This window comes from Sus scrofa, chromosome 5 (assembly GCF_054392235.1).
Source record: "Sus scrofa isolate SSC_HxYL_T2T_F1_AM1 chromosome 5, Sscrofa_HxYL_maternal_Yorkshire_Landrace_v2.0, whole genome shotgun sequence".
NCBI classification, from domain to species: domain Eukaryota; kingdom Metazoa; phylum Chordata; class Mammalia; order Artiodactyla; family Suidae; genus Sus; species Sus scrofa.
In genome coordinates, this window is record NC_139387.1 from 4,372,875 (window position 1) to 4,388,540 (window position 15,666).

The 15,666-nt window shown below is 57.1% G+C and overlaps 1 protein-coding gene across 4 annotated transcripts in view; it reads right to left on the reverse strand.

The window, feature by feature from the left end:
- Positions 1–1,063: 1,063 nt before the first annotated feature.
- The window catches only part of ARHGAP8 (Rho GTPase activating protein 8), a 50,776-nt gene continuing 36,173 nt past the window's right edge, over positions 1,064–15,666 (reverse strand). Inside the window, 7 exon segments of one of the 4 annotated variants that reach the window (NM_001204383.1) lie at positions 1,064–1,461; positions 2,161–2,264; positions 4,906–5,034; positions 5,441–5,518; positions 8,929–9,002; positions 13,442–13,552; positions 15,019–15,117. In NM_001204383.1, the coding sequence (NP_001191312.1) occupies positions 1,150–1,461; positions 2,161–2,264; positions 4,906–5,034; positions 5,441–5,518; positions 8,929–9,002; positions 13,442–13,552; positions 15,019–15,117 (907 nt within the window). In that variant the 3' untranslated portion in view covers positions 1,064–1,149. 4 annotated transcript variants of the gene reach the window in all.

The following is a 15,666-nucleotide window of genomic DNA, read 5'->3' on the forward strand; positions in this document are numbered from 1 at the left end:
TGCAGTCATGAGGGTGGGGCCCTGATCCGATGGGATTAGTGTCCTTAAGAGACACCAGAGACACGCCCCGCCTGGCCAGGGGAGGACACAGGGAGAAGGGGGCTGTCTGCAAGCCAGGAAGAGAGCCCTCACCAGAACTGGCGTCGGCTGGTACCCTGACCTTGGACTTCCAACTCCACGACCGCTCCATTCCCCCTCAATCCCACTCCCTCCCCGTTGCTCAATTTCATTTTTCAAGGGCGAAAAAGGGCCTGTTGTTTAAGCCCATCTGCGCACCTGCTGAGTCGGCCTGGGCACATTGACATGTCGGGGGACCACCCCTCCTTCACTGCCAGGTCCACGTGGGGCACACGGGACTGGCCGGCCAGTGCACGCCCCGGCCACAGCATCCGGCCAGGAAGGGTCTGTGACCTGAGCTTGGCCAATCAGGGAAACCGGGGGCTTCCGGCTGGGAAAGTGGAACACGATTTCTCTCGCTTCCTCACTGCATCTGGAGCTGGAAACGGGGTGTCCTGCAGCGCCCAGGGGATGGCCTGCCTGAGGCCGCGGGGCAAGGACGCATCCTGAGCCCTCCGGCAGCTGACGACTTCGCGGCCCCAGTTCTCTACCTCTCTGTATCCACACCCTTGGCAATTTCACAGAGCCCTTCTGCGGCGACCCTGGCCTTGGCCATGAGACCGCTTTGGCCAAAGGGCTGTGAGCACCGTGATGTCACCCAAGCTCTAAAGTTTCTGCTCTAGTGCTTGGACCTCAGCCCATGTCACGGAGTGTGTCCCGTTCAGCTGACTAAAGGGACGTGCGACACGGGCAGAGGGGCTGGGTCTCCCACTGACCGCCAGTGCCACACATCTGGCCCCGACAACTCCCACCGAAACCGGACCCATCTGGCCCACTCACCGACTCTGGAGCAATAATAAACGGCTGCTGTTTAGAGTCACCGGCTCTGTATGACTTGTCCCACGATGTTGTGGCCACAAAGTACCCGGTACCAGGGCTAGACAACAAACTCCCATTCTCAGTAAAGCCACGTCGAGTTAGGAACTGAAGAATCAGCAGCATGGAATTTTCTCTAAAAACTTCACTAGACGTTCATTTAATGGCACGTTTATAAAACATCGATGGATAGGCTTCGGCGTGACAGTTCCAGCCCTAGAGGGGTCTCCCGGCCACGGTCAGGGGACGCGGAGGCATGGGAGGCCTGGTGAGGCCCGCGGCGGGTCCATCTGGGGGGCAGGGGCCGCCCTGCCCGTCTGCCGGGGCCCCACCGGCGCTGAGCTCCCGCTGCGCCTGCCGGCTGCTAAAGACCTTGCCATAGTACTCGATGAGCAGCTCGGTGAACAGGTTCAAGGGCACGAGGGCGCTCAGGGAAGACGCTCCCTGGGACGGCCAGATCAAGTTCAGCCCAAAGACGCAGGCCAGGTTGGAGCTGTTCATTTTGTTAAAAATGCTCTCCTGGGACACCTGGGCGAGAACACAGGTGAGACAGGTGTGACCGTGGGTTCCGTGCGCTGGGATGAACACCGAGCGCGCTGGGACCTTGTGCAGCCACCTCCCTCCTCCAGGGCTCAGTTTCCCATCTGCGAAAGGAAAAGAGCAGCCTCGAGGCCCCGAGACCCCGGGGCAGGAGGGGGGCAGCCACAAGCTGAGGAAAGCCAGGAGCCTCCAGGTGCTGGAGGAGGCGGGAGGACCCTGCCCTGGAGCCTGCGGAGGGAGCTCGGCCCGGCCGACACCTGGATGCTGGGACCCTGGCATCTCGGGCTGTGAGAGCAAACAAGTCTGTTGCTTTGAGCCCCCACTGCGTGGCACTTCGCTAGGGCAGCCCCGGGAAACCCATGAACCTTCACAGACCTGTCCTGCTCGTCCACACTGGCAGGGGAGCTCTCCTGAGCATCCGTGGCCGGGGCACACAGCCCCCTCCAGACACAGCTCATGCAGGAGCCGACAGAGGAGCCGAGGCAACTGTGGAGAAGGTCCTGCCAGCAGCCAAGGGTAGCTGGCCTGGCTGACCCTGCCCAGCAGGTGGGAGGGCTTCTCAGTGGAGGTGTCGCCTGGCCAGCCCTTGCATGACACCCTTTGAGGCCAGAGTGGGGTTCCAAGGCCAAGGGAGGATGTGACCTCAGACCCTGGGCTCCTCCCCTGAAGCCCAGCCTGGCCACTCACCTCGTGCAGGAAGCCCATGAGGTAGCTGAGGACGGCGTAGTTGTGCCCCGGGAGGCTCTGCAGGATCTGGCGGCAGCAGGTCACCCGCAGGCTGCTCTCCACGCCTGCAACGGCACCACGGTCCTTTCTGAGCCGGCCGGTCCTGTGTCCCTCTCGAGGGCGGCCGTGGGAAGAGAGACTGTCCCAAGCCGGCCCTCGATCCCCCTCTGCCCGTCGTCACCACGGGCACCGGGGCTGCTCCTTCCGAGCCCAGGGAACCGAGTCATGTTAGGGAGGGGATGGAACAGGCCAGCAAACTTCAGGCCGAGGGCCCGCTCTTGCCAAATAAGCTTTGTGGGCACAGACCCAGACTGTTCATTCATCCGCAGCTGCTTCTGCATCACAGTCGAGTCCACACGGCCTAAAATATTGGCTCTCCGGCCTTTACAGGAAAAGCGTGCTGTCCGCGCTCGAGACCAACTCGGGTCCCACTCCCAGCGCTCGGCCTCTGAGCGCCCCCAGCCCCCCTGGAACTACCTCCATAAACGGCAAGTCAAAACGTGCCTACCAACAAGCACTGCCCGGTCCTGCTGCAGACACACACACACACACACACCCAAAGTCTTCCAGAACCCCAACCCCGCCCCCTAAGCCTTGGGCAGGTGACCGTGAACGCTGCTGAAAGACAGATTCCCTACTGTGAATGGCCTTGTCGGCTACTTTTTCCTTTTCTTTCCCTTTTCTTTCTTTCTTTCCTTTTTTTTTTTTTTTTTTCTGTCTTATTGGGGTCACACCTGTGGCATATGGAGGTTCCCAGACTAGGGGTCAAATCAGAGCTATAGATGCCGGCTTACACCACAGCCACAGCCACAGCAACACGGGATCTGAGCTGCGTCTGCGACCTACACCACAGCTCACGGCAACTAAGCCAGATCTAAGGAGTTAGGCTGAACCCTGGTCCTCATGGGTACTAGTTGGGTTCGTTCACCACTGAGCCACGTCGGGAACTCCCTTCTTTTCTTTTTTTATGGCTGCATCTATGGAAGTTCCCAGGCCAGGGTTTGCATCTGAGCTGTAACTGTGTCAACACCAGATCCTTGTGCCCGGGCGGGGATCGAACCTGCACCTCCACAGTGACCTGAGCTGCTTACAGTCAGATTTTTAACCCCACGTGCCACAGCAGGAACTCCTCTTGTTGGCTTTTTAATAAGAGCCATTCTCGGGAGTTTCCATTGTGGTTTGGCAGATTAAGGACCTGATGTTGTCTCTGCCGGGATGTGGGTTTGATCCCTGGCCTCACTCAGGGGGTAAAAGATCTGGCATTGCCTCAAACTGCGGTGTAGATCACAGACGTGGCTCGGATCTGGTGTTGGTTGTGGCAGAGGCCCCAGCTGCAGCTCCAATTTGACCCCTGGCCTGGAAACTTCCATTTGCTGCAGGTACAGCCATCAAAAAAAAAGAGAGACAATAAATAAATACATGAAAGCCGGCGTTCCCAATGTGGCTCAGTAGTAACGAACTCGACTAGAATCCATGAGGATTTGGGTTCAATCTATGGCCCGTTTCAGTGGGTTAAGGATCCTGCATTGCCATGAGCTGTGGTGTAGGCTGCAGACGCAGCTCGGATCTGGCATTGCTGTGGCTGTGGTGCAGGCCGGCAGCTGCAGCTCTGATCTGATCTGACCCCTGGCCCGGGAACCTCCATATGGCACAGGTAAGGCTCTAAAACGACAAAAGACAAAAAAAAAACTTCCCCGGTTTTGCTGTTTGGGGAGACACTGCTTCGGGAAAGATCCCCCGAGTTCCCCTTCCTTGTTGCAAAGTCCTTTCTCCTCCTGCTCTGTTGGCTTGACTCCCACCAAGGGATGAATGAACCCAGCCCTCGGGTGACAGCGGGGCCGGAGGCAGCCCTGTTTGAAAGTGACAGTGTTTGATGACGTCACCTTCCTCGCATGCCCAGCATCTTTGATTTGCTGGGACTGGGCTGTTCTGAGTGATGGGTACCACAGCCAGCTGGACACATGACCCACCCCAGAGCGTCCGCACAACCACGTCCTAGAGCTGCCACTAGCACCGTATCTCCTGGGCGTCCAGGCTTCTGTGGTTGTCTTGGCATCGTCCAGCCGTGCCAAGAACCCTGCTGCGTCAGGTTGCCGAGAACCCTGACGACCCCTGATATCTGATCGGGCTCCTCATCCCCTCACCCCCAGTGGCTGTCGGACCCCCTGGCCAGCCTGTGGCAAGAACCCGTTGGGTCAGTTTAACCAGAATACGCCCCACCCCTGATGCTTCCTCTCAGTAATCCACTGACACCCCCCTCCCCGCAACTTGCTCCTTGGCTGGAATCCCCTCCTCTTGTTCCTGGATCTGAAGTTGAGCCCAATCTATGGTACCCCCCGCCCCCGAATAAAGGCCACCTCACTTGGCTTTCAAGGTCACGGGTAGCTTTTTCTTTAGCAGCAGGTGGGGGTCCCCCCTTTGAGATGAGGACGCTGAGGTGCTGGAGGTGGTCCCTCTAGGGCACCGCTCTGCCCAGGGCGACGTGCCCCAAATCTGGAGACGCCCTCCGCCGCCCCCGGCCCAGCAGCACCTGACACACACCCCCGACCCCGCGTCCCCACCACCGCGGACAGGGGTGGCCTGGCTGAGGCCGACAGGGGTCTGGGGGGGGGGGCAGCCCCCCTCCCCGGCCCGCAGTGCCCGACGGAAACAGGACGAGGCCGGGCAGTCCCCACCCCCACCGGCACCCCCGCCGTGGCCACGTACTGGTGATCCCGAGAATCTGCTCGTAGGCCTCGAAGGTGAGCAGCGGCTGGGGCAGCTCCCGCAGGAAGGTCTTCAGGATGACGGCAGGGACGTGGATGTCCCCGTAGTCGTCAAAGTTCACGGGCTTCCCTGGACACGGAGCACCGGCCGTTTGAGCTCCGACCCTGGGCTGGGGATTCCTGCTCTAAGACGGGCTCTGGCCCAGAACAGCTTAAACGTCCCGGGGAAAGAGCCTCACGCTGGAGCCACGTGGCCGGGGCGCGGTTCTGTCCTCTCCTGGAAAGGGGTGTCACCCGGCCTCCCCTGCCTCTCCAGGGAGCCCGGCAGAGGCTGGGGGAATCTATTGATGCCCTGCTATACGGCCTGGTCCCGCCGGGGATGAGGGCTGCCACGGGAGGCTGGGGGTCTGGGCGTGGGACTCAGCAGGGGCGCAGCTGCCCCAGCCCTGGGCTACTCTGGGGTGGGGCCGGGGGGCACTGTGAGGCCCTAGAAGGCTGGGCGGGAGGCTGAGTCAAGGTCCAAGGGACCCATTCACCTTGGTTGTAGAGCCGCTGGATCTCTCGGACAGTCTGGATGCTGGCCGATCTCCGGAACAGACCCTCAGTGCGGACTCCTGCAGGAAGAGAGCCTCCAGCACACCAGGTTTCTAGAACATTCCGTGGCTCCCCTGCCTGTGCACCACGCCCCTGTGGCCGACAGGAAATGCTCTCCAGCCTAGCTTGTCTTCCACACACTATCCTCTGTCTCGACCTGTATTTAGTCCTCTGAAATCAAACCCTTCCAGAGTCCCCCACCCCACCTGATACCCCACCTCTGTGGGCCCCAGAAAGGGAGCATGGAAGAGACGGACATGTAAGGCGGACAGAGCTGCGTGGGTCCATCGCTGCCTCGGGCCAGCTGTGTGACCTCAGAGAAAGCACTCAGCCTCTCTGAGCCTCAGCTGCCTGGTCTGCAGAGGAAGGCCACGAGCCCCTGCCTCCAGGGCTGCAGGAGGGAAGGACGGGATGACCCAAGGCACATTCTCAGCCCCCAGGACGGCCCCAGACATGCGGCTACCCTTTCTTCTCTGAGCGTCTAGGGCTGACCTGTGCAGCACAGTAGCCACTAGCCGATGTGATGATTTCAATTTGTTTAATTAGGAGTTCTCCTTGTGACTCAGAGGGTCCCAAACCCGACTTGTACCTATGAGAACCCTGGCCTCGCCCAGTGGGTTAAGGATCCAGCGTTGCTGTGAGCTGTGGTGTAGGTCGCAGACGTGGCTCAGATCCCACATGGCAGTGGCTGTGGTGTAGGTGGTGGCTGCTCAGATTCGACCCTTAGCCTGGGAACTGCCACATGATGCAGGTGTGGGCTTAAAAGAAAAAATATATTAATTAAAAGTTTATAGAAAAAAATGATTAAAAATGATTAAAAATTACTGCGTTTAAATTAAAATGAAAAATCCAGTTACCTACACTCCACCCCCAGGCCACATATGAAGTGCTTTATCAGGCGACGGCCACAGGTGGCCAGTGGCTCCCATCCTGGGGAGCCGACACAGAATATTTCCAAGTTCTGCGTGACAGCTCTGGACCCCAGACCCCCCACGCTCTCGCTCAGCCCCTCCCCTCCTCTTTTCCACTCTGACGCTGAGTGAGCTGCTCAGCATGCACACGCAGATCTCAGCAGCTCCTGCCTGCAGCCCTTCCCGCCTTCATCAGCTGTGGGAGAGCCGCCCACAGACCCCCCCACAGACCGATGGGTCCAGCTCCTACTAGCCTACTCTCCCACCCCAAAGCCCCTCTATCGCCTCCATCCAGGCTCCAGTCAGCCCCAGGCTCCTTCCTACCGCCAGCTTTGCATGTGCTGTTCCCTCTGCCTGAGAAGCGGGTCCCTCCCTTTTTTCGCCGAGAGACTATAGCAGGCAGAATTGTGAGATGGCCCCAGATAGTCAATCAAATACAAATCTAGCTGCTACCGTGAAGACACTTTGCAGTTGGAATTCAGGTCCAAGGCAGCTGACCTCAAGGTAAGACTGTCCGGGGTGGGCCTGACCTAATCAGGGGAGCCCCTTAAAAGGGACTGGGTTCTTCCTGGCAACACGGACTCAGAGCTTGGGGGCAGGGATGCAAAGTGCGGGAATTTGTCCAGGGAGGGGCCACATGGCAAGGAGGGCAGGTGGCCTCTAGGAACCAAAAGAGGCCCCTGGCTGACAGCTAGCGAGGAAGGAGGCATCTGAGAAGGACGGCTGGAAAGAACTGGAACTGAACCAAGGATCTGAGTGAGCGTGGAAGTGGATTCTCTCCCAGAACCTCCAGAAAGGAACACAGCCCGGCCAGCACCTTGAGTTTAGGCCTGTGAGATGCTCAATGAAAACCCAACCCCCATGTGCTGGGACCTCTGACCTCCAGACACTGGAAATAATAAAGTCACGCTGTTTTAAGCCCCTCAGTTGGTGGCTATTTCTTATGCAGGATGGGAAACTCCTGCCCAGGGGTCAGAGCTCAGGGTCCCCTGATCTCTGTGACTGGCTCCTCTGGTCCCTGTGCGTCCGTGGTTGTCACAGTCATGGATCCCGGAAGGCAGAGGCTGGGTGTTGCAGTCTCCATGGTAACCCCAGTGCCGGGACCAGGGCTGGGTACAGCTGAGTGCCCAGTGAGTAAGTGACTCATTCCAAATATATACCGAGTCCCTATGTGGGCTGGTTTTTGTTTTGTTTAATTTTTGTTTTTTGTCTTCTTAGGGCCCCACCTGCGGCATATGGAGGTTCCCAGGCTCAGGGTTGAACTGAAGCTGTAGCCACCGGCTTACACCACAGCCACAGCAACGTGAGATCCGAGCCGCATCTGCGATCTACACCAGAGCTCACGGCAATGCTGGATCCTTAACCCACGGAGTGAGGCCAGGGATCGAACCTGTGTCCTCATGGATGCTTGTCAGATTCATTTCTACTGAGCCACAATGGGAAATCCTGTTTTGTTTAATTTTTAAAAAATACATAAAGGGAATTAATCCATTAAAAAAAGGAAGACCCTCTTTTATGTTTCTGTGAAACTATCTACACACTAGTTTTTGTTCATCCCTGAATGTAACGGGATGGGAAGTACCAGCGACAAAGTAGAAACAAATGTCAAAGAAGAGACGGCTCCAAGTGACAAGCGGAGATCCTCCAGCCTGAGAGCCGTTGTCTCATAGAACGTGAGGGTCCTGGAATACCCGTTGAGGCTCATCAGGTTAAGAACCTGACTAGTATCCATGAGGACGCAGGTTCGATCCCTGGTGTGGGTCCCAGACGCAACCTGGGGACTTTCACATGCCGTGGGTGCCCCCTTAAAAAAAAAAGACACACACGAAAACAGAGGAACGGGTGGGTCCTGGGGCACACCAGGGACAACCGCCAGGGACCCAGGGCTGCTGGTTCCCACTTCCTGTCTGACGCACCCACCCCAGCAGCCCCTGCGCCTGCAGAGCCACTGTGCCCAGGCAGCCCCTGCTCTGAGAGAACCAGCCTCCTGCCCTCAGGGTAAAAGCAGCCTCCACGCACCTTCCCTGTGGATCTGACCTCTGGCCTCGGGAGTCTCAGAGGAGCCACAGGTTTCACGCACATCCCCTGCCCCCCCAAGTCACTAAGCACACCTCCGCTCCAGCCAGGGATTGGCATCTACAAACCAAGCTTCTCTCTTGTGCCAAGGGGTCCCTTTTAGAGGGAGCGTCCAGTGCACAGTGCTGTGCACACACCACTCACTTGGGCCCCACAACCACCCTGTGATCCAGGTACTGCTGTTAACCCCACTGGACAGACGAGGAAACAGAGGCCCAGAGAAGGTAAGCAACTAGCCCGAAGACACACAGCGAGTACACAGTGGAGCCAGGACGTAAACTCAGACAGGCTGGGTCATAGCCCATGGCTGGAGCCACTGTGCCTGAGCCGCACCCATCCTGGTTACCCTCCTGCCCAAGTTCCAGCTCCCTCAACTCCCTGGCCTGTGGGGTGCTCAGTGTAGCTGGCAGCCCTCTCCTGCCCCGGCTGGAGGCAGCTCTCACCTTTCTCTCTCAGGTACGTCACTGTGAACCGCATCACAGGGGGAATGAGTTCTCCTCGATTCTTGTCTTTGAGGCTGAGGGAGGAAAGAAAGCAGTTTCTACCTGAGCGTGAGAGGATGCAAACTCAGAGCCCCGCTCCTCTCCACACCCCATGAAAACAAAGGACCCAGGTGCTGTGCAGGGACAGAGGGAGACGCAGCCTGAGAGGTGGTCCGGTTTTCACGAGAGGCAGAAACAGGAAAAACAATAGTGCATCATCTCAACGCTCTACCAGAGGGAGCCGTGTGCTACAGGGCAGACCTGGGCTTGGGGAGGGCTCCACATGGGATAACGTCTGAGCTGGGTTTTGAGGGATGCGTAGGAGCTTGCAGAGGACAAAAGAAGGAAGGAAACATATGGAAGAAGGTCCAGAGGTATAAGAAGATATGGCCATAAGAGCAGAACCAGGAGACCTAGGCTGAGGGCTGGTCAATTAAAAAAGATGCTAGGAGTTCCCGTCGTGGCTCAGTGGTTGGCGAACTCGACTAGGATCCATGAGGACGCAGGTTCAATCCCTGGTCTCGCTCAGCGGGTTAAGGATCCAGTGTTACCGTGAGCTGTGGTGTAGGTGGCAGATGCGGCTCAGATCCCGCGTCTGTGGCTGTGGTGTAGGGCGGCACCTGTAGCTCCAATTCGATCCCTAGCCTGGGAACCTCCATGTGCTGCGGGTGTGGCCCTAAAAAGCAAAAAAAGGGATTTAGATTTAATCCCTGGCTCTGGAATTTCCCTATGCTGTGGGTGTGGCCATTAAAAAAAAAAAAAAAAAAAAAAGCTACAGCAATAAAGACCGTGTGGCACTAGCACACAAATCAATGAATAAGATTGAGAGTCCAGAAATAAACCCTTACAGAGTTCCCACTGTGGTGCAGCAGGTTTAGAACCTGGCTGCTGTGGCTCAGATTTGATCCCTGGCCTGGGAACTTCCACATGCTGCAGGTACAGCCATAGAAACAAAACAAAACAAGATCCCCTAACATTTATGGCCAGTGAATTCTTTACAAAGGGGTCAGGGCAGTTCAACAGGGTGAAGAATCGTCTTTTCAACTGTGTGGAGCCATCTGGGCAGGCTTCCTGGAGGAGGAGACCTCGAAGGTGGGATAAGAGCCGTCAAAGCACATTGTCTGCACACCCTGTGAAGACCCCGAGGCCCTGGAGGGTGCTGAAGGCAGCGTTTCACTTCCAGTTACAGGGACGGGGATAAGTCACAAGCAGGACTTCCCAAAGCTGCAAAGTGGCCCGCCTTCCCTCCCCCACACTAAGGAGGCCCTTCCTTTTTCCGCTTCCCCACAGCTGCCCAGACGTGGCTGTACTGTCCCTTTTTAGGGATGGCAAGCAGGCAAAGACCCCTGGATGCTCTGACTTCCCCTTAACATCTTAATTAGCTTGTTCCAAGGTGACAGCTTTCCATGGTGTGCTTTTGAACTTAACTCAGCGAATTAGCTCTTGTGAATAGGATTCGCTTATGAATTTTAATGACTTTCATTCATTCATAGTCCAAACAAATTACATATTGGGTGCTTTATTTAATATGTTTATTGCCATTTTATTATAGCCATTTGCAATGAGACAGCACGCAATATTAATTTAAAGAGGCAACCGCACGGATTCTCTCTTACAGTAGCACGTGGAGAATGTTTTTCCAAGGGTGCCCGCTGCCACTGGGCCTGCCCTAAAGGCAGAGAAGCTGGTGTGTACAGTCAGAGCTGGTCCTGGACGAGGGTTGGGCCACAGCCTTTATAAGGGGCTTGCCTAACTGCCTTGGATGATGCGTAGGCAGCTCTGGAGTTCAAATGCTGCCTTGGCCCCTTACCACAGGCACTTGCTCAAAACACAAGGCCAAAGGTGCCCTGGAGAACGGCTCAGGCCCCAGAATCATGCCCACCGCCCACCACCCCTCGCTGTCCTTGGGTGGCTGGTGTCCGGAGTCCGTGAGCAGGGTGAGTTTTCAGTTTGGGGATTTGCACTCTTTTTTTTTTTTTGCTTTTTAGAGCCGCACCTGTGGCACATGGACGTTCCCCCGGCTAGGGGTCGAATCAGAGCTACCGCTGGGGTCTACCCCACAGCCACAGTAACACCGGATCGAGATGCAACTGCGACCTACGCCACAGTGTACGGCAAAGCTAGACTCTTAACCCTCTGAGCAAGGCCAGGGATCGAACCCACATCCTCATGGACACTACGTCATGTTCTTAACCTGCTGAGCCACAGCGGGAACTCCGTTTTTGTTTTTTGTTTTTTTTTTTTTTACTTTTAAGGTGCTGTTAAATGATGAGACAGAAGTAGTTCTGAACAGGAGAACAGGCCACAAGGAAAGCAGTGCTAGTCCCGGAATTAAGGGACTGAGGATGGACAGGCCAGCGGCCGCACGCGACCACCCCGGATCCCCGGTCTCAGACCACACCCAGAGCAGCGCGGTGAACCTCAGCGATGGGCTGAAAGCACAGAGCCGAGGGCAGAAGCCTCAGCAACTTTGGTAAAAGAGTCACAGGTGGCGTGAAAATCTTGGGCCTGCGGGCTGGGCCTCCCTAGAACTCTCCTCTGAGAACCGGGTTCTCACCAGCGCCCCCCAGAGGGACCCGGGGTCACACACACACACACACACACACACACACACACACACACACACACACACGAGGGGGTCACACCAGCACGTCGTCACGATATTTACAAAAGGAAGAGGAAGTGCCGTTTGGTAAACTTTTGTACCAGATGTATTTTGGAAGATCCCGTCTGAACACACGCTATGTTCACTAAGGGCTCACAAAAGCCCCTTTGAGGGGACACCGCCGGGTGCGTGTCTGGTCAGGGAGGGGAGCAGAAACCCCACAGTCTAGGGTGGGGCTGTCCACCAGGCAGCCAGGGGCCATCTAAATTCAAATCAGTTAACGCTAAATAAAATTAGGAATTCCATGCCTCACCTGCAAGGCTCAAGAGTCGCATGAGAACAGTACCAATCCTATCCACCATCACAGAACATTCTGGAAAACATGGCCCCTCTTTCGCAGCTCGGACACACCCAAGGTGCCACTCCCACCTGCCCTGGGCGACCCAGAGCCTACTCAGTTCCTGACCTTTCAGCGCTTCAAGATCCAACAAGTTCTTAAAGATCATCAGATTTTGATGTAAAAACAGGTCACATGCAGGTCCCTAACGAGAAATGACTAATAACGAGAGTTCCCGTCAGGGCTCAGGGGGAACGAATCCGACTAGGATTCAGGAGGAAGCAGGTGCGATCCCTGGCCCCGCTCGGTTAAGGACCCAGCGTTGCTGTGCGTTGTGGGGTAGGTGGCAGACACGGCTCTGATCTGGCGTTGCTGTGGCTGTGGCACAGGCTGGCGGCTACAGCTCTGATTTGACCCCCAGCCTGGGAACTTCCAAATGCTGCAGGTGCTGCCGTAAAAGGACAAGGAAGAAAGAAAGAAAGAAAGAAAGAAAGAAAGAAAGGAAGGAAGGAAGGAAGGAAGGAAGAAAGAAAGAAAGAACCAACAAATGAACAGCAAACTGCCCCACCCCCCGGATCTCCCGCCACCCAGGCCCTGGTTTCCCTCTAGATCAGTTTCCCTCTGCAGCTCAGACACAACTGCCTAACAGCGGGTGCAGCTAAAACAACCCCTTCATCTTCCCTCATTCCAGGTGCCATAGTGCCGCGCCCGGTGCCTGAAGCCGAGAATAGGATGGACGAGGGGCTCGCCACTGAGCAGGGGAAACAGCTGAGGGACACTCCACAGCAGCCCACTCAGATGGGGGCTGCAGGGCAGGTGGCCCTGTATGCAGTCTAGAGCATCACGGAAGGCTTCCTGGAAGAGGCAACGCTAAGATGAGTCTTAAGAGACCAAGTTGGCCTGGACGGGTGGCCCAGGAATTTTGACAAGGAGTAGTTCCAAACTAAATATCACGTCATCCAACGCATGGATTTTAGGAAGGAGGAAACAAGCTGGGAGGGGGAGCGAGTTCAAGGTCAAGTGGCTGAGACAGGTGGGGTCAGTCGGGAAGGGGGTTATATTGCGGTAACAACAGTCCCCAATCCTGGCAGCTGAGCCCACGGAAGTTGGCTGGCTGCACTGGTGTGGGTGTCAGCAGGGGACACTCTGTGGTCACTCAGGGACGCAGACTGGCGAAGTGCCATCTCCACCTCACCTCTGTCACTGGCCCCTGAAGGGTGTGACCTGCAGTGCAGAGCAGGGGCCACCCCTCACCTGGAAGGTGTTGGGAGGGGTCCCGGCTGTGCCTGGAGGGTCGGGGGCCAGAAGCGTCCAGTGAGCGGTGGTGACGAAAGCTGGGGGAGGGCCCCAGGCCCCTGAGCCCCTCTCTGCCCGCTGGTGGGTCTTGTGCACACAGGCGCACAGACACACACACGCATGGCGGCCTTGGTGACAAGCTCACACTGGTCCTCCCGTGGGGTTAAACACCCTGGCACACGGAGGCGGCCCGCGGTCCCCGGGAACAAGGGCAGACTGCACGCCAGCTCACTTACTACTGCAGGCTGACGCCAAACTGCTGGGTGGGCAGAGGGGGCCGCGGCGGTGGCGTCTTGGCAGGAGGGGGCAGCCTGCCCGCATGCAGGTCCCGAAGCTTCTCGTCATGCCTGTGGACACAGTGGAAGCACAGATGTCACCTCGCAGGGGGGTAGCCTTGGGCCCCAAGCGGCTGCCTCCAGGCACTGCCAGGGTCCAAGTTCTGCAAAGATCTGCGGGACCCCCGAGGGCATCCTTCCGGGCCCCTGGGCCACACCGCAGTCTCCACATGCACGCACAGACACACCCCGCCTCACGATCCCCTGTAGCCGTGGGGGGCTCAGCAAGAGTAAGCCAACCTCTGTCAAACGTCCAGGCTCTCCTGCCAACCCCTGGCCAATCTTTTACCCACATGCCAATGGGGAGCTTCCCGCTGCTAGAAACAGCTTCTCCATCTAGCCAACCGGCCCTCTGAAGCTCACTTCAGGAATCACCTCTTCCAGGAAGCCTTCTCTGATACCCCTTCCCCCACTGGGCTCAGCATCTCTTTGGGCTCCTGTTGTCACTGACTCATGTCTCCACTACCGACACTCCCTACACAGCTCTCGACCCCGAGCACCTGGCATGTGACTTGGTGCCCAGAGGGAGCTCAAGGCGTCCACTCCTCCCTCAGAGGAGCCCCCCAGAGAGGGAAATGCAAAGGGCAGAGAGCACTCAGCCAGGGCCCCCCCGGAGCTGTGGCGCCAGGACCGACCCCATACCATCCAGGGCCCCCTCTGCCCAGCTGGCCTGACCTGAGAGCCCATCCAAGGAGGGCGCTACTGCCATAGAAAACAGGGCAGCTGAGAGTTCCCATTGTGGCCCAGTGGTAATGATGCCGACTAGATCCATGAGGATGCAGGTTCAATCCCTGGCCTCCCTCAGTGGGTTAAGGATCTGGCGTTGCCGTGAGCTGTGGTGTAGGTTGCACCTGTAGTTTGGATCTGGTGTGGCTGTGGCTGTGGTGTCAGCCGGCAGCGACAGCTCTGATTCAACCCCTAGCCTGGGAACTTCCATATGTCGGGGGTGCGGCCCAAAAATAAGCAAAGAAAGAAAGAAAGAAAGAAAGAAAGAAAGAAAGAAGGAAGGAAGGAAGGAAGGAAGGAAAGAAAGAAAAGAAAAGAAAGAAAAGACCACAGGGCAGCAGACATCTGAGTTTTCAGCCTAAAGCACCAGGTGGGCCGCTCCCCAGAACACCTGCAATGGGTTGGAAACACTTCATGCCAGACACGGCGTCATCCACACACCCGAGAATCCCCCTAATTCTCTGCTCAAAAGCAAAACCAGTAAACAGCCAGGCAGCAAACGCAGTGGCCACCGTGGCTTATTTCTTCTAACCAGTTCTGCAAGGGTGGGGGAGAAACGCAGCTTGATGCTCAGAGTGAGCGGTCAGCCCTATTCCCTGAGAATCTCTGTCGGGGCTGCAGATTTTGGAACTGGATCTGGCCAGGCACACATCTGGAGATGAAGCCTTCGGCCTTAAGGGGATGGGACGAGGCTAGCAGAAGCAGGAGGGCGGAGTCCGCCCCCACCCCAACCCTGGGACAGGCTCACTCACCGCTGAACTTCTGGGGGGACGATCAGCTGGTCGAATTTGAGGTGTTCGTGGAGCTCGCTCAGATAGTTGAAATAGGTGACCTTTTTCCCAAACTTGTGACTGACAAAGCAGATGCAAGAGAATTAAAAAAAAAATACAAACCACGATTAGGTGGCAAGAGAGAGGCTGCGGGGCCGGGGGTGGGGGAGGGGCCGGCGGCAGGAACAATGCTGGCGTTTCTCGTATTAAGAAAATGTAAATGCTGACACAACCTAAACCCCAGAACATAATTGAAGCCACGCACGTCTGCAGATGTTCTGCTTTCATACAATCTCGGAGGCACCAAACCCTCCAGAGCGTCTCATTTGCATAAAAATAAATATCTGCCGTGAATTCGCACAGATGGAGCAGGGCAGGGCTGGGAGCCTGGCGCCCAGGGGGCAGGGAGGGGCACGCGGAGGGGCCTGGGTTCAGGGGTCGGTGGTGGCTTCCCTTCTGAACGTGCCTGTCCCTCTCTCTGTGGGATGGGGACACGTCTAACGCCTTGTTACTGCAGGGACCGCGCAAGACAGCCTCCGGTCTCCCTCCGGACGGTCACGATGGAGCGAGCAGGGTGCAGGTCCCTTGGTCGCTGGGCTCCTCTACGCAGAGCGAGGCTATTTACAGACG